Below are 26,106 nucleotides of genomic sequence, written 5' to 3'. Positions count from 1 at the left end.
ATTATTATTGTTATGCATGGCCCAGCGATATAAGGCGCTAATAAAACACAAACTACAGATCCCATAATGCAGCGCTGCGGCCTCCTTGCCAAATGCTAGGCTAACTGGGAACATTCCCGCGTCAATTAGCAAACTTCTGTTACCTAGCCCCTCACAATGGCGAAGAGAAAAGTTGATTCTGAAAACAGAGCCTTTCAGCACCGGCGGCGGGAGGCTGAATTTATGTTTACAGACATTGCTGGTAAACCTGTATCTTATTTGTGGAGCTAATGTGGCTGTAATTAAGGAATTTAATTTAAAACGGCACTACAAGACAAAACACAAGCTGAAAAACCGAAATGCAGAAACTACAGAAGGTAGGAGAGCTAAAGAAGAATCTGACATTTCAGCAGAGCAAAATCACAAAGTGAAGCTGTTGTGAAAGCAAGTTTTATTGTCAGGATGACAGGAAAATACATTTTTTAAAACGTATTTCAAAGTGTTGAAAGATTGAGCGCTGGTGTTGAGCAGGATGTAGGATCTAGTAAAGATGCAGGAGGAGAAATGTACCAGTCAGTTATCAGCATATTACTGCATCACACACCAGGAAACGCTGTGTGGTAAAGTCCTAAAAATGGAGCATGTAATGATCACCGTAACGCAAACCGTACATTTTATCTAAACTAAAGGTTTAAACCACCGTCAATTTCAGTCTTTTATGTGGGAAATAGATTCAGAGTTTGCCGACATTCCTTATCATACAGAGGTCCGTTGGCTGAGTTGGGGAAAAGTTCTCAATCGAGTTTTTGAGCTCAGCAAGGAAATCTGTCAGTTCATGGACATGGCATGTATTATGCGGTGAAGGCATTTCAAGTGAAGCTGTCACAAATGCACCAGTGCAACTTGCCTCACTTTCCCTGTTGCCAAGTAATGTTGAACAAAGTCGGCGAACTTTGCTCCGTCTACATGTGGCTCGAACCTTGTGTATGCTTTCATTTATTTTTTTCTGGGGTTTTGGCAGCATGTTCATATTTCTAACTTGCATATTTTTGACAGGATATATTTTTATGGAGAGCAAAATATTTAAAGTTAAAGTTAAATTTTTTTAAGTTTATTTATTCTGGAATAATATTCCTGTCTGTTTTTATTCATATTTATGTTTAAAAAACATTGTTTTAGTGTGTTCAAAAATGTTTATCTCGTTTGGCCCGCGACCTAAAGTGTGCCTTGAGTTTTGGCCCCCTGTGGAATTAAGTTTCATGCAGATGCTACATGATTTAATTACGTTCACCATAGAAACATGAAATTATTTAGTTCTTTGTTTGTTTTGCAAGAAAAATCTTCACCCCCCCCTCCGCACAGACACATCCTTCAACACCTGGTATTCCCAGACAGTCTCCCATCCAAGTACTAACCAAGTCCAACCCTACTTAGCTTTGCGAGATCACATCCTTCAACCACACACACAAATTTTTTGTTTTTGGACTCCATTGCGGTTTATTTCACACCTCAAACATTTAGTAAACAATTAAACAAATAAAAGTAAACTGCAATAAATTACAGGTAGCAATAAAATAAACGACTAACTCTTTTACGCTACATCCACACCTACACGGATATTTTTGAAAACGCAGCTGTTTCTATGCTTTTGGGCCTTTTGTCCACACGTAAACAGCGTTTCAAATCACTGAAAACTCAGTTTGTGCGTTTATGTGTGGACGCGGAATACAGACTTCGTCACGCAACATCAAAGGTATGTGCCTTTTTTCACGTCACGCTGTGCGCCACATTATTGTTTACATGAGATGAATTTCTACAATGGCTCTGTGCAAAATGAGTTTAAAAACATGATTTGGACAGGGGGAAGAAATTACGGCAGGATCAGCCTGATATTAGCGAGTGCTCCAGATGCAGGGAAATCTAATTATGTCGCACTTGGCACTTGTGCAGGTGAAGCCAAAGGAAAGATATGCTTCACCATATTTTCTAGTCTTTGACTTGGAAGGAAGTTGTTTTGGAAACATATCTGGCGATGCTTCATCTCCTGCTTTGCGTTTGTGTGGGAGCCCTGTCAAAAACCTGTCCATTATGCCAGCAGTGTCCAAGAGTTCTCTGTTTGATTTTTTTCTTTTCATACCACGCCCTCCCTCTAATAGCCCCCCCCCCCCCAGAGGGCGGGCCCCACACTTTGGGAACCTCTGATTTAAGAAATGATGGCAGAGGAAGAAGTAGCTTGAAATGGGTAAGAATTGGCCAGTCACAGTTGGAGGCTGTGTCAGTGCTATGTTGGATTTCTAGAATGGCACAGGGAAGTAGAAACATAAATACTGCAGTATTAACACATCTCCAGGACGAATTAGGAGACAAGATCACCCACCACACACTTCTTATTAAGAGGAAAACTATGAAAAACGTTTTTCATATGGCTATCTGAGGGCTCTGCTCATATACTGAAGGTTTTAGGTGGATTCTGATGATTCTTGGCTCTTTGTTTTCTCCGTTAATCATTTTATTTATTTGATCATATTTTTAAGATTGTTGACTAACCTTCAAACCTTAATCTAACTTGTCTTTACATAAAGACAGCAGATTCATATTAAAATATATATTTATGCCATGAAGGTGTTATGAGCCATCTCATCTGTCAAGCAAAGAAACAGGATAATTCCCAATCCGTCAAACTATCTAATCCATTCTGCATATATTAATGCGTGTCACTGTTTATCAGGTGAACCGATGTATGAGAAGACAGTGGACTGGTTCACTTGAGAGCTGAGTTATGTCATTATGTTACGAAGATAAAAACAGCGCAGCTTCTTGTCAGCTACCCGCTGAGTTTTCTGTCAGATTTTTCCTGTTTGAGGTGAAATACGGTTACGCTAAACCCTGGGGGGCCCTTCCACCGACACACTCTTTATGACCTCATTCATGGCTGGCGTGTTCGAGCACACATTTTATAGATACCACTCGCCCCACTACTGCTGCTGATTTATTTTTCCATAAAGTGATATGAATATAATGAGTTTATGGAACAGCTTCTTTAGGACAGAGGCTCACCGCAGACACTGACGGGGGTGACTGTTCGGGAGAGGCAGTGGCATTAAATCAGATTTTACTGCTGTTAACCGTTTGAAAATGACAGATTTGCACAGACACGACAAACCTTAAGATGAAGTTTGATGGGATATTTTTCATGGAAGGAACAGCTTCAGTGAAATGTGAACTTAGTCACAGATCCAGGGACTTACGTTTGTCAAACATAGCCTGTTTGGGTGCATGCGTCTGGTTTTGTTCTAAAATCATATATAAAATAGACATTTTTTTTAATGTGAATTTATTGTGTTGTGGGTGTTTTTGATTTTTTTTTCCCACTGACTGTTGCTTGACTTTAAAGACTGGCTCTAATGGGAAAAACATGTAAGGGCTGGCATACAGACTGGAATTGTGCAATACAGTTAAATATATTTGGAGATTTGTCTAAATTTGAATTCCACAGCTTCTGTCTAAACAGTGTTTTTATTATTATATCATGCCCTCACCCCAGAATATAAGCTGTTGTCCCCTTACCAACCAGTCCGCAGCCTGAGATTGTCAGGAAGGAAACAACTTGCAAGAGAAAGTCCAGCTTTCTGCATCAATAAACCCTTTCAAGTTATTGTTGAAGATGTATTTTATAAGAATGTGTTTGTAACATTTCTTTTTAAAAATTTAAGGTGATTTTATTCTTAACTATTGAGTTATTCCTGTTGCTGTTTACTTGGTTTGTTTCAATCAACAACTTCTCTCAAGCTGAAAAATTAACTGCAGTTCCTCTAATGGCCACATGAGTATTGGCTCCCAGATACAGGAAGCATTAGACGTGCTCGTAGCTTCAGGTCTGAAAAATGAAACCAATACAGAAGTGTCTTAAACCTGCATTCTATCTAAAGACCACCAGATGGTGATAACTGTGTTTGCAAAAAGGCTTCGAGTCCTATAGAAGTCTATGTGAAAACAGCTTTCTAACTTGAGCCCTCTAAACACTTTCCTGATGAGTTTATGGGCTCAGTCATTAATTTTGGGTCAGTGAATTAAAAAGTTACATCTATTTTGTAAATTTTGGTCATACTATGTTTCAAATTGGAGGGCAAACTGCAGTCTCAAAGTGCTTTCTCATTAGCAAACCAGTCAATCATGAATCGATAGTCAAGCATTCAGTGCCACAATCAGACCCAACTCTCCTCTCAAGATGGTGGAACAGCGAAAACGCTCATCTTGAGGCTTCAAAATGGCACTTTAGGTGACGTAACAGTGGCTATGTCCACCGGTTATACAGTCTACACTCGCAAAATAAGCAATTAGATTATCACTGTCTGCTGTTGTGACGACTGTATGAGAGTTTGTAATTTATTTATTCTTTTTTTTTTATTTTAAAAACTTTTCTATTTTGTTAAGGCTCATAGTTAGGGGTGTGGTCACTTTGATCGGCAGGTATTTCAAGAGTTGTAGCTAGCTGCTTCCTGCAAAGACCTCACATTCACTAATTCGAGTTACTAAATCATGTTGGTGTTGTTGGCCTCTTCCTAATCATTGTAATTGGCCTTCAGCTCATCCAAAAACTTTTCCTGAAATTTTTGCTGAGTGAAGTCCAGTGTCCTTTTGCTCTGTTATCACTAGCTTAGCACTAGCAAGCAACCGCTGATAGCTAGTGCTAAGGTGGCCAAAAACAGCAAAGCAATGATGCTTCAAAATGCCAAGTCCAGAAATCAGTTGCTGAAGTCATGGTGGCAAAATGCATGTTTGATGTACCATGTTTGATTTTACTCAGTTTTATTCCAGATGCCAGCCTCTGTATTCATGCATGACCACATGCAAAACACTTTGTAATGCTGGGTTTTGATAAGCGCCAAGCTAATAAACTTCCTTTTTTATTATTACTGTCATTCCTGATGACATCAAACAACATCATGCAAACTGCTAGCAGACTCTGAGAAGGTGAGAAGCAGGGAAATAGAGAAGTTGCCTCCAGTAGTATGTTAGGTGACAGCTGGACAACCCCTGAATGACAAAATAAGAAGGCATGTGTGTGTAGACATGAGTGAAAAGGAGTGTGTCTGATTATCAAGTGGGGGAAGCAAATCCTTTTGTATTCTCCAGCACCACAACCTCCCTCGTGGCATCAGAGGTATCTGAAGAAAAGATAGGGAGCCAAAACATTGATGATATATAAAAAAAAGACTGAAAGACAAAGAATGAGAGTGACCGTCGTGATTGAAGCATGCCGCTGACAGGGCGTGGTCACTTAAAGCCAGAGGGAGATAAAGAACAAGATGAAGCTGAAGGAAAGGGGAAGTGAGATAAATAGGGAAACAGAGAGAGTTGGCTTGACACTGTGATACAAAGGTGAAGGAGGAGAGAGCGGACGCCACGTGAGAATTCGTAAAAGTAATGAAAAACGAAGAGGGGAAATGAAAGCATGAGAGAGTTGGAGGGGGCGCGAGGAGTGAGGTGTGGAAGAAAGGAAGGAGGGGATGCAAGGAAGAGCGGAGGAGGGAGGGGGAGAGTGTGTGTGTGTGTGTGTGTGGGGGGGGGGGGGGTAAAAGGATGAGCTCATTGCAGTCGCTGGGCTGATGGCATGAGGAGGGGAGGGAGGGATGCGGGAGGGGAGGGGTTCCATGCTTGTCTGCGAATCGATAGCCAGCGTCTGAGCACCGCACACACTCACACTCACACACACACACACACACTAAACTGCAGACAGCTCTGCCGGCTGAGCCAGCGTCTGCCTACCGCTGTTCTTCCAGCACCCTTACTGCATCCAGAAACAGCTGACAGCATCCTCAGCCTTTAGATCTCTTTTTTTCCTTTTGTCACTAAACTCTAGTGTATGTAAGACTAGAAGTAGCGCAGAAAGCCGGCTGCTTCTCACGTCTGCTGCTTCCCTTCCCTCGACCTCCCTCCACCCTCTCACTCTCTCTCTCTTCCTAGCTCACACACATCCTATCACATCCACACCCACACCCAAGGATACCTCCTTGCTTCCCTCTGCTGTTTCTCTCACGCCGGTCCTCTTTCTCTTTAACCCTCTACACCTGTAAATACGTATTTCTTGTTATTTCCTCAGAGGAAGAGATGCTTGCCTGACCTCTTTTCTTTCTATTCAAACACTTCTGTGGATTCTCTTTTTTTTAATCGATCCCTGCTCTGCCACTTTGTTGCTACCTGTGGAGGTTCTCTGGTTCTACTTCAGCCTGCCGTCTCACAGAGTAAAGCCCCGCAGAGAGGCACCATGCTGGGATTGGACGTGTGTGAGTTTGGCGGTCAGGTGCTGGAGCTGCTCTGGCTAACTATGTGCTACAGAGGTGAGGCGATGAAGAAGTGCACGCGAGCGTGTGTGTGTGTGTGTGTGTCTTTGTGTGTGTGAATTAATGTAACTTCAGTGACTGAAGTTAATGTTGCTGCTAATCAGTTATCGATTTGTGCTGAATTTTCATGATTTAGAGATAAAATCTAATTTGTGTGTGTGTGTTTAAGAGATGTTCATATGTGTATGTGTGTGTGTATCTGTGAGTCTGTGTGCAATTTGTCTCCATCCTGCCGGGTGTGGACATTTTTATGTCTGACATGAAGCGCTGCCAAGACAAGCCAAAGGTGGCAGATCAATAGCTATTGATCACATCTTACAGTATCCTGAGCGTGTCTCTTTGTGTGCATGTGTGTGGCTTGTGTATGCATGCGCATGTCTTTATGTGCATCTGCATGCATGCTGCCAGCTTTTGACATTTTTTGTAAAAGTGTGTCTGTTCATTAATGGGAATGGTGAGGGAAAAAGGTGTGTGCGTCAGTGTGTGGGTGTGTGTGCATTTAGAAGGTTACACAGAGTATGCAGGAGTCATATTACATCACCAACGTTCTGCATTACTTTTAACAGCATCTTCTGCATTTGCAAAACTATAATAAATGCAAGATAAAACTGTGCGAGCGTGTCTGTTACACTGCAGTATTGTTGAACCCCGGTGCAGTACCAGATGGTGGTAAAGCGCTGGGGTTTCCCTTCACACAGGTGTGTGTATAAGTGTGTGTTTTTGGGAGGTTTAGAAAAGAAAAACGAGCATGATTTAAGGACAGAGCCACAGGAGCGGTGAGAGTGAGGTCTCTTAAGTGGAGAAGTAATGTGCTTCAGAGCCAAGAAAGGCACAGATAATCTATTCTATTAACTGTATGAATTTCAAACAGCAGTTTGACGTGATCGTGCCGCTCCAGGTGTGCAGCAGTGTTACAGCTCTCAGCTTGTTTCTCCTGCAGACTGCATACTCAGTGCTTCAGTTTCCGGCGGCCTAAAGTTCAGCTGCTTTTCATTTCTCGAACTGAAGACAGTTTTTCTCTGTTAATCTACCTTTAATTAGGATTTTCAAAGTAAAATTACCCCTTCATGCTTCCATGCCTTCATTTAGATGCATTCATCATATGTCCACTATCCTTAAACATGCTACACTTACTAGTTCCTTACAATCAAAATCTGACTGTGGTAATCTTTGCATCATTTCTTGTTGAAGATAAATGCAAAAAAAATCTGCACCCTGCATCCTCTGTACATTTTTTTCCCTGTGGATATGACACATCAAATATCGTCATTTGGCCAGGACAGAATTTTGAGGACGTGTAGGAGAATTTGATAGGAACGTGGGAGGTGACTGAGTTGGAAGATAAACGGCAAGACGAAGGAGCAAAATGATAAAGCTAGGATGAATGGGAAGCATATCAGTGGAGTTTGTGGTGGAAAGAGAGCGAAGAAACATAAGAGAGCAAAGAGGGAAGGTGGAAATGGTTAGAGCAGGTGAGGAAGAAACTGGGCAGAAGGAAGATGGGGATTTATTGTATTGGGAAAAAAATAAACATCACCAGAAAACAAAGAAAGCAGAAGGATACCTTGAGATTGACGTGTTCTGTCAGCAGCTGTTACCTGGAAAGGAAAGGGAGCAGCTCACGATATTTTACAAAGAGTGTTGTGTGTATGTGTGGCAGATACAGAGAGAGACACTGGATGAGTGGGTGAGGCCCAAGTGGCTGAACGCTTTTCCTGAGCTGTCAATCAGCAAACACTGTCTCACACAGCGAGCAGCAGGCCTTGAAAATGCCTCATGGAAATCTCTTTTCTTTTCTGGTCCCTCTGCATTTTATAACCCACGTGATTCCCATGCTTGCTTCCCCCTCTTTTCTCGTTTATACTGTCACTTTTTTCCTTTTTTTCCATCTGAATAGAGCTGATGCTCCATACCTGCCTCCTTCTTCCTTCACGTCTGCCCCTCTTTTTCATCCAACTATTCTTTATTCTCTCTTTAGATTCAACAACATAACTTCCGCGTTTCCCTCCCTAATCCTTCCCCTGTCTTGCCGTCTCTTGCTCACTTCCACCACTCAGGTCTGCATGCACACATGCTGTCAGGTGCCAGATAAGAGATCTAAGAAAACCACTGTATCTAATAAGAATAATGTGTATGTGTTAGTCCCCGTAAGGAAATTACTCCTCTGCATTTAACCCATTCACACAGTGAAGCGGTGGGCAGCCACCAATGCAGCGCCCGGGGAGCAGTGTGCTCAGGGGTACCTCAGGGTAGCTGTTCAGTGGAGTCGTACCCCTGACCTTCGATCATGGGGCAACCACTCTGCCTACTGAGCTATCCCTGGTATCTGTTTACGTTCATCATCCCGCCTCCTTTTTTTTTGTCCTATTAGTGATAAATGAGGTTTTTATGGGTGAACAGACACATATGAGGGCAATCAAGTCAGTCAATTAGACAACCTGCTGTCTCATCAAGGCTGACAGAGCAGCTGTGGACATATTACTGCGCCTGGGTGTCTGTGTGTGCGTGTGTGCTAAACATTAACAAAAGAGGATGATGATTAAAGGGTGCAGGTTCATTTTCCCAGTCTGCTTGTATGACTAAATTTGCGAAAGCCAGTGGATAATCAAGCATAATGATACATTAGCTTGCAAGGTAAAGATGCCATTGCTGTGTTAGCAGTAATACAAGTTGGATTGGGAAGACAGACCCCCTCTCTGCTTTTAAGATTAGGACTCAAACTTTCCTTTTTGATAGAGCGTGTAGTTAGAGCTGGATCAGGTGACCCTGAATCTTCCATTAGTTATGTTGCTATAGCTTCAGGCGGCTACTCGACCTGCTATGATGGACGGAACAGTTCTTCTGTGGTCCATATGTGTCCATATACCACAACTACATATTTAACATTTGCCATAATTAACACTATGTTAACATTTGTCTTCTCCCTTTTCTTTTCTTTTCTCTTTCTTTCTCATTCTCTTCATCCCAAACCGGTCGCAGCACATGGTCTCCCTGAGCTGGTTCACAGAGGCTTCTTCCTGTTAAAAGGGAGTTTTTCCTTCCCATTGTCGCCAAGTGCATGCTCATAGCTGGCCATCTGAACATTGGGATTTCTCTCTTATATTGCAGGATCTTCACCTTACAATATAAAATGCCTTGAGGCAAGTGTTGCTGTGAATTGATGCTAAATAAATAAAACTGAACTGAACTGAAATAATAATCGTAATTCAACTACATTTAATTATCGCAACATTAAATATATGGCAAACCTTAGTTTGTGAATTTTCAAGAATACGGAGCTCAGCAGTCCTTCTGCAGTCCTTCTGATGGTCAGCAGGGGGAGACAACAGAGGGAGAGCATCAGTATGACAAAAAGGGGCACCTGAATTTCGACTTTATTTATTAGAGGTTTGTTAAATTTCATTTTTGTTAAATTTATATGCAGTGAGTCAGGTTTTTTTTTGCTGAACAGCACCATGGTGTTATGACCACAAGCGTCTTGGAACTGGAGGATGACACATTGACTTTACTTTCTGGCAAAAGCCAGCGCTGCTCTTTCTTGTTACTTTTTATTTACTTACTAAATTGAATGAGAATTGGATCACAGCCACTAGGGGGATATACTGCCTAATGTCAGAACAAATTGCATTAGTTGATTTCCACATTTATGTTTGGGTTCATTTAGAAGGTATGGTGAAAATGACATTTTCAACCTTTCAGCCTCTTTTGACTTGGCTCACATATAAGGAGGAATTTTCTTGATCCGGCAATCAGCCAATTTTGTCTCATAATAGAGATTTATTACTGATGCTGTCCTGCTTGAGATCTGGGTTTTGACAGAATAAGCGGGTTTACTGAAAAACTTTTGATGGCTGCAGATGGCGATGATATGAAGAAACCCCACATTATGATTGCAGTCAATTTTGATTTAGTTTAGGAAAACAGATGTAAACAGTTTAGCATGCATGGTGTTCTTCTAATAATAATAGCACACTTTTTAGTTTTTCTCATGAGTAAAAGAGCATTTTCAGAGGTTAAAAGAGGTTGAGCACTTTGCAAACTGCAGGTGAAAATCATACTGAATGATGTCTGCAGTATCATTATGTTATTTCAAAGACTGTCACTCGTGAATGTGCCAATATGACCAGCAGCTGGTCTCATTTATTTGTCATCTCAGCTTTTCATCAGCAGGGCAAAACGGGGACAGAGATTACAGTGCTTTGCTGGTTAGCATGATTAAGTGTTACGAGTGTCTCCAGTGTTGACAGGATGTCTGCATCACCCCTCTGAAATCGTAGAGGTGACGGATCAAGTGCAGTCATTTGTGGCAGGAGAGACCACACTCTGCCAGCAGCTCCACAGATGGAAACAAACCCTGCCTGCACAGTCTCCCGATATGCTTTTACAGCCTTTTTTCAGTCATATTATAGCTGTTACTGGCTGTGCAGAGGCCTGTAAGCTTCCTTTTTATTTTCAGCTATGTGTGTCTTTTTGTATATAAGTCTGCGTGTGCATCCCAGAGGTCTCGTTATAGTATTAGAACAGAGCAGTGACAGAGTGTCTCAAAGGACTATAGACCCCCCCAGCACATCAACACTGAGGGCACGCACGCTCTGTCACAGACGTACATCGAACACACAAAGAAGAATAAGTGTGTTTCTGACACAGTGAACAGTTATCTGGGTTAAGAGATGAGGGGGCAGACAGGAAGCAATTATGCAAACAGACGCAGGAACGTCGTGGATGTGAAACTTTGATTACTCACAATAAGGTTCCTTTTCCATTTACAAGACAATGCTCCATTTGCGATATGTTATTTTAAATAAATATCAAAAGAAGATTTATTTTTTTAACCTGGATTTTCATCCCAGAGCCTCCATTGTATAGATGAACAGCTCATTTGTCCACAATCCACTCCAGCCTGCAGCTTTTTAAGAATAGCTAAGCTAAAACTAAAAACTGGAAATATTTTATATCGCAGGCCGTATTCAACCCACTTAGATCTTAAGTGGGTCAGACCAGTGAAACTCCCCCTTCTGTCAGTGTAAAGATGCTTTACTATGCATTTAATCGCTCACATATCTTTTTATAAGAAAAAAACGTTTCCACAGTAAGTTTCAGTTTTTCTACATGATAAAGAAATGCTGGTGTAGTAAACGGAAGAAATCTGTTAGCACTGTAAGTAACAGATGTGTGGTTTAAAAAAAATTCTACTGAGGACTCACTATAAAAATTTGACATTTCTACTACATTATTCTACATAGTGAAAAACAGGAACTCTTCTCATGTTATTGTTTATTTACTATTTAGTTACTTTGGTTTAGTATAAATGGCCTTCAAGGAGGTTTTTATTGATAGGAAAAGTTGTAAAACTTATGAAAATGGAATTAAAAGTCAAAAATATTTGCTCTTCTTCACGTTTTCCAAAGCAGTCCAGTGTGATTGGGGTCTTCAGCAGGCCAGTTCTGGCCCCCAGCCATATGTTTGACACCCCGCCTTAAACTTTCAGACTTTGTCTAAAGGTAATAAAACGTAAACATTTACACTGAACGATATTTAGATGATTTAATCCACAAAAAGAACTCCAACAAAGAACTTAAAGGACGTTTTTTTTATGAAGTTATCAGGAAACCAACAGAATGAAGGAAGTTAGTGCTCCATGAAATAGTCTGTGATCTCTGTTACAGGAGTTTTTAAATTATTTTTCTACAGGTCAGAAAGACCCACTTGTAGTCTAGCTGACTGCTTGCTTTAGATGATGCTGAGTAGGGATATAATGTGATTTTGCACAGTCATTGGTCAATTTTGTTGTAGACTGTAGATAATAAATGGAGGTTGCCACATCACCCATTATTAGTTTGGAAGCCCAGAGTTTGGCATCTTGAAACCAGATGTCAGAAACACAAAGTCACTCACAGAGAAACCTCACGCTGTCATGTTAAATCAGCTGAGAAGTAATGTTTCTAATTGTTTTTATTGCTATTAATTTCTGCTAAACCTTTAAAAAATTATCCAAAGTATATCAACTATACTGTAGATTTGGTAGACATGCATCACCAAGGAACCAATGAAAGAACAACTTTAATGCGTGCACTCATGTTTGTGACTCATGCCTCCATTAGTATACATTTCAGCTCTCATGTGTTCAGTCCTCTCTGTATCCTCCTTCCCCTGAAGCCCCCTCTCCTCCACCAAACAGATTGCTGTGTTGACTTTCACTAAACATGTTGGTTTAGCTGTAAATGCCGGCAGATGTGTCTTGTGATTCTACTTACATATGCAAGGCTTTAATTCTTCCTTTAAATACTATTAAACTTTGAGATTTGACTACTGGGTTTTTGCATTTTAAAAACTGAAATTTGCATTTATTTAAATAAAAACAAAGAAAATAAATAATGACAGAGTGACTTAAGTATCAATTTCTGTTTCTCAGACTGTAGCTAGAGGCACCTAGAAATTCGCATGAATAATAAATACCTACTCTGTGGAATAGCAATAAAGTTCATTTTAGGGGTGACGAGTATCTTTTGTTTCTTTGAAGCACTCTCTTCATCCTTTTTCTAAAAAACAAGACAAAAACAAACTGAAAACATACATTCGATACACCAAAATCTGTGATTTTAATATTTATTTTAAAGGGCTGGTTCTAACTTGTAGCGTTTAGCAGCGAGTATGTTCAGTGAAGCTGACGATAGTTTGGAAAGCAAGTGGGTTAATGATGCAGTTTTATGAGCATCAAAGAAAATCCACCAGTAAATATCACTTCACAGATGGGGGCTGAGACAGTTGGAGGACCACATGGACACACTCTGATTCACACAATATGGGAAGTTTATAGCTCTGCATGTTTAGATTTAATGAAGCTTCTGAATCACTTTTGGACAAAAACAGAGCTTTTCTTTCTGTAAGATTTTTATCTTTAGAAAACTTTGCATCTATGTATTTTGCAGCAATGTCACCATAAGGAATCAGATTAACTGGGACAGATTTAATATAACCTATGTCAAAATGTAACCTGTTCAAACAGAGGAGATATTTTGCTAAGCTTGACAAGTTTCCATCAAATGCTACAACTTCAAAAGGAATCCATGTTAAAACACTCAGGCTGTTTCACTGTGGACTATATCCTGCTTTTTAAAATAAATGGTAATTGATTCAGTTAGTGTGACAGGTCAGCAGTCTGGAGATCAAAGAGGAGCTCTCAGATGTCAGAGAGGAAACTGGTTTAAATAGCAGCTCAGAAACACGTTTGCCCCGCAGTGTGTGTTAATGTACGAGCACGTACACACTCACGTGCTGCTTGTACTGCAGGGTTTCATATGTAAATACAGGTGGCTGAATCATTCATGAAGACATGAACCATCCATATATTACATGCCACATGATTTTAAATGTAACTATGCAAGTAAGAGAGATTTTTACTAACAATGTAAAATGATTTACTTAGGTATTGTATTAAAATAAAACAGTCTTCAACTAGAAAGTTTGCTTAGTCTCACTGAATGATGATGAAAATCATTGTTTGGGGGTCAGAAATGACTATATTTAGATTAAAGATGGACAGCTAAGTTAACTTACCTCAGCTAGTTAGCCAGTTGCATCTATGGTACAAACCGTATGCCAGCGGTGTTTGGCCAGGGCAAGCAAGGCAAGACATACTTGCCTAGTGAATTTAAAAATAGAAATCATTAAAGCGTACTAAAGTGAAAGCAGTCGCTCTCCTTGCATCTCAAAGGTTTGTGCCATAAATCTTCCTTTTTGCATTCATCCTTTAAACTATTGCCATCTTGTGGCACATGCAGCTATTGTCTCTGGAAACAGGCTTAACTCTGCTTGACTTGGAGACAAAGAAATATGTCAGTTTTCTATTAAAGGGAGGACAGCTTTGTCCGGTTGAGCACATGCATTGTGAATAAATCTGTTATCTTTGGTGGGAGACTATTGAGAGACAGTAGTGCTAGATAAGCTGGTCCGGGTTCTGCTGAAAATAAAATCAGTCACTAGTAAAAATTTAAATGAAGAAAAACACATAACCATAATTTTTAATCTGTAAAAGTCATACCACTGTTATATGCTAATAAGTAACTAGATCAAACTAGATCATTAAAAGATTGAAGGGTCTGTTAATTAACCACGCTAAGGTTCATTGTTTGTTACATAATTGTATTAAAATACTCCTGTAGGCACAAACACAGCCGCGAGTTCTAGTTCAGTGAGTCAAATTAGCTTTAAATTAGAGGTGACACAGGTACCGGCTCCACAAGTAGGTCAAAGAGGCCATGTCCCTAATAATGCATATCTTCAGGCCTTAGCATATTTTAAAAGGCAGTGTTATATAAAAAGAACCAAGGTAATTTAATCCAAATCTGGTATTGGACTAGGCTCTGTGCTTGTTTTTTTATTCCAAGGTTGGGCATCTTAACATGGGAGTTTGACTTCAGCCTGAAATAGACATTTAAGGAACTGTAGTTTTGAGAACTCCACTTCTGTGTTAGTGTTGGCGGCTGTTGCTGTCCTAGTCTATAATGCTTCACAGTATATGCATATTTAATGTTAAAATCCAGGAAAAGCTCTTGGCGGTTTTGGGAAGTAAGAAATTGTACTAATTGATGTTGCCAGTTATTTAAAAGCACGGCAGTTACTCTTGAGTTTGACCTTGTGAGTAAACTTTCTTACGATGAAAAGTGTAATGACTGAATTTTTAGTGGCACATTTAGATAAAATGTTTTGATGTGCCTAAAGTCACCTGTGGTGCTGTGTGGCAGCTGTTTCTAGCCTCATTACAAGCCAATAGGCCAACAGCGGCCTATGTGTGTAAACTTTATGTTGTTCTCGCCCCTGCGTGGGTTGTCTTTGCAGTTTAATTTTCCTGTCAATATAAACATGACCGGTTCTTTGTCTGTGTGTGTGTGTGTGTGTGTGTGTGTGTGTGTGTGTGTGTGTGTGTGTGTGTCAGACCTGTGATTGACTGGCTGTCTGTCCACTCATTCAGTGTCAACTGGGATTGCCTCCAGCCCCCTGTGACACTGTTAAAAGGATAAGTGGGTACAGCAAATGGATGGCTTATTACTTACTCGCTTAATTAAACAACGATGACTAACTACAAATGAAAAAATCATGTGTCAAGTCAAGATCATTGCTTTTAGTGCTCCATAACTATTAACATTAGTGTGGTAAGTGATGATAGGGAATTAGCTGTCTAGCAATAACTTAACATGGGTTCAGGAAAAGAATATAACCATTAAACATCTCGTTTTACAAACATATGTGCAGTATTAAAGCTGATTCACGATGGCTCTCTTGCTGTATATATGGTCATATAAAAAAGATGCACTTTAAGGATGATGTCACTGAAAGCAGAGTTGAAAGTGTTGCCATGGTAATAGGTGAAGGCAGCCGTGTTTGGCCCTGACTGGGTGGGGTGCTACTGTAAGTAACAGCAACGCCAGACACGCATTCAAAGGACAGTGCACAGGTACCGCTCAGTTTGCATGCATCTCTGTGTTTTGTGTGTAAGCAAGTGCGTTTGTGTACTCCCCCGTATCATCCAATTACCTCTACACACAGCTCTGGGGTGATGTACACTGTGTCATCTCATTATGAACAGTAAAAACAGAACCAGAGGTTATTACACGGGGCTGTTACTGGGCACTAAATAGATGTGCGTGGCACAGTTTGTGTGCGTTTTCTCTTCTACATATAATTGGGGTCTAGAGGTATGCATTGTGCATCTGTGTCTGTAACCGTGTTATGTCTCTATGTAAGAAATTATCTTTCTTCTGTCTCAGTATGTTTGTGCGTGTGGGGGGTGGAAGTTAGAAAGAATGTGCTGCTAACTTCAATCATAAAATGTAATTTTTTAAAACAAGAGAGAGAGAGATTTTATTCCAGCATGTCCAATATGACTGATGGGCTGTGATGAAATATAAGCAGCATGAATATAACGTTTGTCCATTAATGAGAAAATGTTTTATTGTCTTCAAAGCTACATTATTCTTTGTAAAGTGGTTACAAAGGATCAAGGATATCTGTATCAATCTAAAGGGGAAATTAATTTTTTTGCACAATCAGCAGAAATCACATAACCATCAAACAAAATGCAATAAAAAGGCAATGCAACATTAAGAATACAGGGATTCATTCAAAAGACAAATGTCAGCTGGGATGTATAGGTTTTTGAGTATATTTGTATATATTTGCACTTTGGCATATGTTATCTGCAGCCACACAGAGGCAACTTAAATCCTTTGATAAGGAGGGGCTTGTAGAGGTGGGACTAAACAGGCACCCAGCAATATGATCAATATTATCAGAATACTTCACTGACTATGCGATATGACTGCGATTGTAATTTAAACCATTTTCTTCAACTGCAAATTATGCCAATTGCCAATATCTGAGTATCCAATAAAAATGATGCCAGTTCAGTTATTTATTTGCTGCAAAATGAGATCAAATACACCAACACTGTCTCTAAAACCTGTCATTAATTTTGCCATAAGATGAAGTCAGTTTGCTATCAGTCTGTCATTGGTCATTGAATGGGCTCAAGTTCGCCATTAAATGCAGCGTGTTTCTGATTATAGAGCAATTTACTGAAATAAATCATTGAAAATCACACATCGATTGCTCTCTACATGGACAGAAATTCACATTTAACTATTACATTTGTACTCAGCAACCTTCCTGCTCTACAGGAACATAACCAGATTATAACCAGCTGGCAGAAAACTGAGCCAATTCCCCCAAGATGTGCTCATTGACAAAGACTCATTCAGACTGATGGCAATAGGTTGGCAATCTGTCTGCATTTATAACTTAGGCAGCAATTATGTGGAAACCTTCAACAATCTCTGAGAGTAACTGCAGTCAGTCCAAATCAAACTGGAACTGTTTGCAAGGTTGCCTCTATCAGGCAACCTGTGCAATCACCTTATGATCAAAAGTAGTTGTTAGTGAGCAACACACTCAATCGCTGGGAAACCCTTTAGTCACAATTAGTAGCAGAACATAAATAAATTCAGTGCACTCATCAGGCAGTCAGTGTCCTAACCTTGCACAGGCAAGGAAGGTCTTTCAGGGTCACATCTGCAAGTTTGCTGCACATTGTACGTAGCTTGAAGTCTGTTTTTGTTTTTTAGGTTCAGTGACCCGCGACCAAAGAATGTCTCATAAAAGTGCTGTTGACATGAAAAAGAAAAGCTTGTGATAAAAGTATATGCACTAGCAGGCTACAGAATCCACCTGAAGCTCAAAGTCCAGCTTATAATCAGTTCAGACTCCACACATGTATTCTTTATCACCACAGGGGAGATGGTTATAGGCTTCTTCCTAAAATCCACGATCACCTCCATAGTTTTTGATAAGTCCAAGAAGGACAACTTGCACTCCCTACTTAAGAATATGGTACCTGGCTTTGACACTCATTAGTATAGAGCACAAACAAAATCATCAAAAGAACATGTTCCTGTGGTGGTCCAGTGGAGGAAAGAAGATTAGAGAAGATTGGATAAAATGCCATCAACCATCACATGCTATAACCAACATATCAAGTCAGGATCAATGATATGAATCCTCACAGGTCTCAAACAGAAATATAAGCTGAAGAAGAATTAAATTAAAAAAGGGTGCAAAGGTTTTTGCACCCTCTAAATGTGCCAGAATCATATTTAGTAGAGTGCCCAATACATCATGAAAATCCTGCCTGACCTACAGGCAAGCTGGAACACATTCAGATTTGTATGCACTGATATAGGAGATTTAATAAACTACAGGCTTGTAGTCATCAGTGACTGACAACAGGCCCGTAATGCCATCAGGGCTTTTCTTGCCCTTCTCAGCCCAGAAAAGTTTCACAACCTGCACACTGCTTTGCCCGGGAGCTACATGAAATCAGTTCATCAGGGCCCACTCTGATGATTCACCTGCATTAACAAGAGAGAAAAAGGGTGTAAAGTGCTTTAGAAACTTTTAAGTTCTGATCATTTTATCACATTCACTAATCTAAAGTTTATACATAAATGTTTATACATAAATGAGCTCAGGGACTTTGTGGTTCCTGTGAAAGTTCTGGGCTTAGTAACTAGTAGCATGATATAGTAGTTGTAAAGGCAAGTTGCCTCTTGTTTGTCAAACAATATTCTGTGTTCGGAGTATTTGTATGTGGAATTTTTTGCCTTCAAACCTAGAGCCTGATTGGGATAATTTAAATTTTTTAAAATTAAACTGAAACGTTGTTATAAATACCTAACTAGCGACAGGCAATCTAGTTTTGTTGTGGGGTGTTGCCTGGTTCATATAACACGTGTCCCTATGTAAAAATAAACTAAACTTAAAAAAAATTAATTAATTGATATCTAATGTACAAAATTCTACAACCTGTTTTAGACGTTTTGTACATCCCTGTAAATATGAGCCAGTGCTGACAAGCTTTCATGTATGTGGCATTATCTGGTCACATCCTTTCATTTATATAACTATTCCAGCCTGCAAGCATCGCTCTCTGGAGGTGCACATGAGATGGAGATGCTGAAATGAAATTTTGGCTTGCAGAACACATTATCGAATGTCTGTAAATTTCAGTATTGAATCAAAATCCCTGATGAAATCAAACTCCGGATGGCTGCAGCCAGCAGACTTATGTGGAGTAAAAGGCATCATATAGCTGACATGAAGCAATCCTGCCTGTGTTGCCTGAGAAATATAACAGAAATATTTACTGCAGAGGAAAGTTGCTGACAGGGTTGTTCTCCTTACTTGCAATTAGATGACTGTCAGGCAGACAGTTATAACTGGCTTCTTGATATTATACAGGTGCTTGTCAAACCTAAGGTATTTTGTAGGATGGTAATTAAGGGCTGAGTACGTTTCACATTTGATACCTGTACCAGTACTTGGAATTTAGTACTAATTACTTGTTTATTGGTACTTTACTTGTTTTAGAATGATAGAGTGCAAATTTTTGCTTACAAAGTAATTCCATATTGTCTGATAATGTCAGTGATGTTGATGCCATTGTCACAGTGTTTGCGTACAACAGTATTAAATAGTAATCTTAGACAACTATTGCTTACTGTATACTTAGGTTTTAGGCATACTATCTCACATATGGTTATAACATGTTTAGCGTAACTAGCATGCTAATAAGAAATTTCAGTGCCGCTAATGTAAAAATGTTAACCACACATATTTCTGATAACAGCTTATTAGACTCCCTGGACAACATGTCAGTGCATGAATAAACATTTCTTCATCATCATGTGCTGTGGGTTCAACTTCGTAAAAGTTGGAAGGAGGCATGCTAACATTAGCTAACATTTGGCTACCAGGTTACCAAATACAATACACCCTTTAGCTTTTATTTATTTTGTACTTGACCAGGCGTTTCTTCAGATTAGATGTGTTGCCATGGACAGCATTGCGTTTTACACTACAAATGTTTCAGAAGTGCTCATCTGTGTCAAGTTTTGAAAATTGTAATCACAACTGAGATTGTGTTTAGCTTGCTACCGCTACCATTGCTCTGTTTGTTTGTTGCTATTCAGTATGTGAATAGCATGTGAACAGTATGCTCTACAATATGAGACAAATAAAAGTCTATATGTAAGCTTGTTTCTGCAACTGAAAGAAGGAGAAACATTTTTCCCCATCCACAAGTAAAAATTTCAACTTACTAATGTAAACTTTTTGGGAAAAAAACTGAAATTAACAAAATAATTTTAACCTCCTAAGACCCGAACTCTTTCATGACATGCATTTTTAATTTCACTTTGCTATTTGGAGTGATTTGGACCTGATGAATGTAAAAACAAAGAATTACCTGATTTTTTTTTTTTTTTTTTTACCTCATTTTTGTTTCTGAGAAAAATGAGATCCAAATAAGAGGCCACTGATTTTAAATTCTGTTAGAACAGTGGCAGTATAATGTCCTCGTAAGTGGATATCAGGCCAAATTTAGACAAAATTTAGACAACCTAAAATGTGATGTCCACATATGTGGACGCCAGGTCCTAGGAGGTTAAAAGTCAAAATTTAAATCTAACAAGTTAAAATTTTGACATGGCAATGTTTTTTTTTTTTAGTAGCAGAAACAAACTTCCAAAATAAATGGATGAAATACTCAGCTAGAAAATATATAGCAGCTAGTTTGTGCTAATCCTGCTAATGTAGTACAACTGCAAGTAAACACATCTAAACATTAATAGTCCAAAGGTGTGAAGTGTAACAATATTCACTTTTTAAAAACAGATTTTTAGTGTTAATGATTTAAATATGAAGAAAAAAAATAACATGATGATGACAGTGAGTAAGTGGGGGTGGAAATGTACATGATATAAACACTGGTCCCACCCAGCCTGCAAACTGCAAGAAAATATGCATCTGTAATATGATATTCTTTCTTCTTTCTCAAAGGTCTGATTGCTGAAAAGAATGACTTGCCCATCGAGGAGGAAGATGATGAGCGAAATCTCAACTACAACCCTCCAGCTCAAAAGTCCCTGCAGGAGATTCAGGAGCTGGACAAGGATGATGAAAGTCTGGTGAAGTACAAGCAGACCCTGCTGGGGCCAGAAGCAATGATGGCAGGTTGGTGTGTGTTTATTCTTTGGCCGTGGAAGAGGAAGATTCATGATTCACGCTGGTGCCCAGTCTTACTGCAGCTTTATACTTTAATACTATCCACTTACAACAACAATTTGTGATGCACAAACCTGCACATACACACACACACACACACACACACTTCCTACGGACCTGCTTGTCTCAGCATCTCTAACCCAGCAGCCAGTGTTATGGCAGCTGATATCAGTACAGCTCTGACTCCCTCTCTGCTGTAACTCAGCACCACCTCATCTACAGCTTAGTAGCATTGAATTCTGTAAGAAAGGCTATAATGAGACAATGGAAAAGCAGCAAAGAGAGGGGAGATGACTTTATCTTCGAAGAGAAGCTGTATGCTGAATACCGAAACTATCTCTAAATACCAGCTTGGGACAAGACATTTTTCTAGTGCTTCTAAATGTTAGATACTGTATTTTAAGATGCCTTTTGATACTCCAGCATTAGTGCAATGGCCAGCCTCTGATTACAGATCAAATAAGTGATATCTAATGTGGCCAGCTTGTTCATTTTCCCTGCTACTGTTCATGATGTGGAGCTCAGTCAATCAGGAAAAAAAGAAAAGATGAAAACTTAACAAACAAAAGCCAAGCAGGTATTTGAATTCTGCAATAATGGACTGTTTCTCCTCTTCAGACGCCTCTGGTCCTAATGTCAAGGTGACCAGATTGACCCTGCTGTGCGATGACGCACCTGAACCAATTACTATGGACTTGACAGGTACGCAGTGCCTCTGTTTTGTCACTTCTTCACCAAACTACTTTTTCTCTCTAACCTTGTCCAGCTGTGGATACCATATGGTGTTGCTGTTCACTTAAACAGTTTAATGCTTTGCCCTGAAGCAAGGCATCCCGTCCCACTGTGCTGCATTTTTTGTGCAGTAAGACTGCAGTGGGTGTGCCAGTGCTCGAGAGAGGGGAGACAGCTAGATGTTTGCTTAGTGGACATGCTCTTTTTTTTTTCTCCCTGTGGCAAACTAAGGACAGAGAGTGATCTTTCTCATATTTAATTACAGTGTGTGCATGTGTTGAATGGTAATTGTAAGTGTATGTCACTTCCTATAAGAGACATCTGTGTGTGTGTGTGTGTGTGTGTGTGTGTGTGTGTGTGTGTGTGTGTGTGTATTCACAAGTCTGATATGCATGCGCTGTATTTAAGTGCATGCCGGTTTGCTTCCCCACCCTGATGTGAGGATTTCCCTGCCTGTTACAATCACAGTCACTCATACATGCACATTCACACACAGCTAATAAGAAAGGTCACCTGGTTGCTAGGCAATGCTGATTTTGTACTGTGCAGCTTCCACTAATACAAATGCAGAGCGATGAAAAGCATCTAGGAGCGCTTGTTTCAGAGTAAAAGGCTCTGCTGGACTGTATGGAGCTTGAAGAGCATGCTATGTTTCCACATCTAAAGTTTTCAAAATGAAAACCATTGGAGTAATCTTGGGCTAAGCTGCCCATTAAAAGAAACACTGCATTACAAAGTGGCAAAGATTTTAAAAGGACACGGCATTGATTATGTACAAGATGTTCAGATAGACTCAGCTATCCAATGACTAAAGCTGTTTAATGTCTACTGTGGCCTTGCAGGAGCTGAATGAAGTGTGGGACAATAGCTAAGGTGATGTCATAGTGAGTCATGAGTTTATTTCAGCGTGGGCTGTGGAAACCTTCATGACAACCTGCAGGTGTGGAATATGTATGAGTTTGTCAGGGAAACAATGAGTGGTAATAACGCAAATTATGGAAAATGCAGGATACTGTGTTTACCAGGTCATAATTCCTGTACTTCTCCATAGAAGTGGAATTCAAACCTCTGGAAATATCTGGAGAACCATTTCAATACAAGTGAAGACTCAGGGAGTAAAGGTTCCTAAAAATGATTTAATTCATGCACTGCTCTGAAAGCGTTTGTTACAATAACATTTATGCTCATCATCATAGCAAGCGGACAAAAAAAACCTTAATAACTGATAATGGATGCCTTGCTTTATTCATTCCATCTCAAATCTGTCGATTTCGAGAACGTTTGCAGATTTGCATAAAAATGTTTATAATGCAAAGATTGAACATATATAATGAGTGCTGTGAAATTTTTAGCTTTATATATCAAATACTTTTAAAGTTATATTTGTTTTGAAAAATGGTCCAAAGACCCCCTTTCAATTTTGTTTTTTGTTTTTTGCTGTGGAAATGTTTGAACATGTTGCAGTCTTTTATCCTGTCTTCTTTCTCTCACCCCAACCGGTCGCAGCAGATGGCCGTCACTCCCTGATCCTGGTTCATCCGGAGGTTTCTTCCTGTTAAAAGGGAGTTTTTCTTTCCCACTGTCGCCAAAGCGCTTGCTCATAGGGGGTCATGTGATTGTTGGGTTTTTCTCTGTATTATTGTAGGGTCTACCTTACAATATAAAGCGCCTTGAGGCGACTCTTGTTTTGATTTGGCGCTGTATAAACAAAATTGAATTGAATTGAATGAATACCTCAAAACCATCTTCACTGATCTTTCTTGCCATCAAAATGAATCAGGATCTGTAATTTGGGACAAATACATCAAAAAATGTCTGATAACTGGCTAGTTAATAATATATTAATATAATATAGTCCAGCACTAATAAAAAAAAGTCACTCAATGACAATAATTCGGAATCATGCTTATTTCAGTTTCACAGCACTGTAAAATAAACCACATGGAATATTTTTCAAGATCAAAGTTACAACAATGGAAAAAAAGACATTTTCATTCAACTTCCACGCTGGATTGAGTAAATATGACAAACTGTACTACAAAAACAAAAATTTCAGTTCATAATGTAAAACCCGGGTCATTTTATCTCCATCTGTGTAAACTTTGGACAAACGTTGGATGATTGCTGTGGAATTTTAGCATTATATAACCTTTTCTTTATCTTTGTGACTAAGAATTTCATGGTAAAATTTCATTTTTCCACATGCTTTTGTTATTGTGAAATGTAACTATATACCAGAAATGAGTTCAAATATGGCATTTGAGTGCACACTGCTGGATTGAAAAAAATCTTTGAACTATCCAACACTTCAACATTTTTTAATGTACCAAATGACTGATTCTGATTCATTTTGATAGTAAGGAGGACCAGTGGATATATCAGTATTTAATCTTTGAGATATTCATGTTCATGTTTTGAACTAAAAAGAAGAAGAGAGATTGGCGAAAGCATGACTCTACAGAGTAGCTGCAGTATAATAACACTATAAGCCATGCTGGTATCATGTTGCAGTCAGATAGCTAAAACCACTTCAGTGGATGCATTAGAGATCCCATTTTGCACTCTAGGCTGTGTTTGTATACGCACGCGCGCGTGTGTGTGTGTCTGTGTGTGTGTGTGTGTATTGATGTTACAGAAATGGAGAGGGTTGGAAAAAATGTAGGGTGATATTGCACAATAGTAGAGTTTACTGACCTGACAGTGTGTGGGGAGAAGAGAAAGCAGACACTCAGCCTGACTGCACGCTTGACTGGTCATCCCATCAGGGACCTTTCACTTTTGGCAAGGTTACTTGGGTCCACATCCTCCTAACCTTAACATCTGAAATCATAGCCGTCCCTTCATTCACCCAGAGGGTGTGAAATTTATCTCGTATATCAAAGTACCCAGTCTCTGTCACAACAACAAGGTGGGTGGAAAGCAGACTTTGCTCTGTGGTCCAGTTACATTATGTAATATATTATTCTATTCTAACAGGATCATATACAGTCATGTGAAAACTCTTTTTCATCTTTTTCAAAATCCTGTAGGAGAATGTCTGGCCTTCTGTTCATGTCCTAAAGCTCAGCTAAACTTGAGTTATGCAGCAGGAAAAACACAAAAGCCAGTCCACCTCTGAATGGCTCAAACAAAATGAAGATCTTTGAGCGTCCCAGTCAGCGTTAGGATTCTAATCTGACTGAGATGCTTTGGCATGACCTTCATGTTCAAAAACCCTCCAATGTGTCTTAATTAAAACAATTCTGCAAAGAAGAGTGGGCCAAAATTCCTCCACAGTGATTTGAAAGACTCATTGGCTTCTATCACAAACACTTGATTACAGTTCTCCCTGTTAGGGGTGGCAAAACCAGTTATTAGGTTTAGGGGGCAATCGCTTTATCACACAGGGCCATGTAGGTTTGGATAACTTTTTCCTTCAATAAATGAATCCATTATTTAAAAACTGCATTTTGCATTGACGCTGGTTATCTTTGTGTGACGAAATGAAACATGTATATGTGACAAAAATGCAAAAAAGTAAAAAATCAGGAAGGGGAAGGGCTTTAGGTAAAACTGGCCTGTGTATTGAACATTGATCTTGTTTAATCACAACTAAATGAAAGGAATAATATAAATCAAAGAACGTGAATTGAAAACCACGTTATTGCTCACATGCACTTATTTAATGTTTCTTCTTTTGAATAAACCATCTTCTACTTATCCTGCCAGTCATCAACATCTCTTTACTGTTGCCATCCATTTCAGTTTTACTTGAATGACACTTTTTTGTATTTTTTTTTTTTCGTCATTTCTAATTAGTTGAGTGAGCCTGGGTGTTAATGCACTGAAACACAAGAAATGCAATTGTTTCTGCACAAAAATAGCTTTTTAAGGTTTTTTTTTTTGTCTCAGTGGAAATAGCTGCAAGACTATCAGGTATATAGATAGAGATTTTTTTCCTGTGAAAAGTATAATGTTTAATAATAAATATCTTATAACCAAGTAGAAAAGTCTAACTTAAAGCTCTAATATATTGTATACCACATATTGCACTCTGTGTGGCCACACTGCACAAAGCAATATCCGTGACTTTGACATTTGGTGCTTTGGTGTCCTAAATGCAAGCACTGGCTTTGTTAAACTTTCATGTTCCCGGGGTTGTTTTGCTGAGCGTGCATGCTGCTGCGCATTTATTCAGACACACACTCGACACCAAGCAGCCTCTGCAACATTTATTATATTCTGTGTGTCTTATGTCAGTGATACTTCAAGGGTATATCTTTTATGTGTAATGCATATAATAAAGTCGACTGAGAGTGAACAGAAAACATGATGATTTATTCAAAAGAACTGGATGCTAGCCTGAATATTTTACCTCAGCTGTTTGAGCGTCAGAGGATGAAACAGAGGTGAAAGAGGATGAGCACTTTTACCACAAGCTGGTGTCTAATGTCCG

The 26,106-nt window shown here is 39.4% G+C and overlaps 1 protein-coding gene across 1 annotated transcript in view; it reads left to right on the top strand.

Annotated features, from left to right (window-relative positions):
• The first annotated feature begins 5,611 nt into the window (after positions 1–5,611).
• The window catches only part of arhgdig (Rho GDP dissociation inhibitor (GDI) gamma), a 31,643-nt gene continuing 11,148 nt past the window's right edge, over positions 5,612–26,106 (top strand). The window contains exons 1-3 of the mRNA XM_040006167.1: positions 5,612–6,320; positions 20,715–20,888; positions 21,558–21,641. Of these exons, the coding sequence (XP_039862101.1) occupies positions 6,248–6,320; positions 20,715–20,888; positions 21,558–21,641 (331 nt within the window). The 5' untranslated portion in view covers positions 5,612–6,247. The remainder of the gene's footprint in view (positions 6,321–20,714; positions 20,889–21,557; positions 21,642–26,106) is intronic.

The sequence above is a fragment of the Simochromis diagramma genome, unplaced genomic scaffold (genome assembly GCF_900408965.1).
Source record: "Simochromis diagramma unplaced genomic scaffold, fSimDia1.1 OVJJ01000510.1, whole genome shotgun sequence".
NCBI lineage: Eukaryota > Metazoa > Chordata > Actinopteri > Cichliformes > Cichlidae > Simochromis > Simochromis diagramma.
Note: the sequence above shows the minus strand (reverse complement) of the source record. Positions and strands in the feature narration are given on the sequence as shown.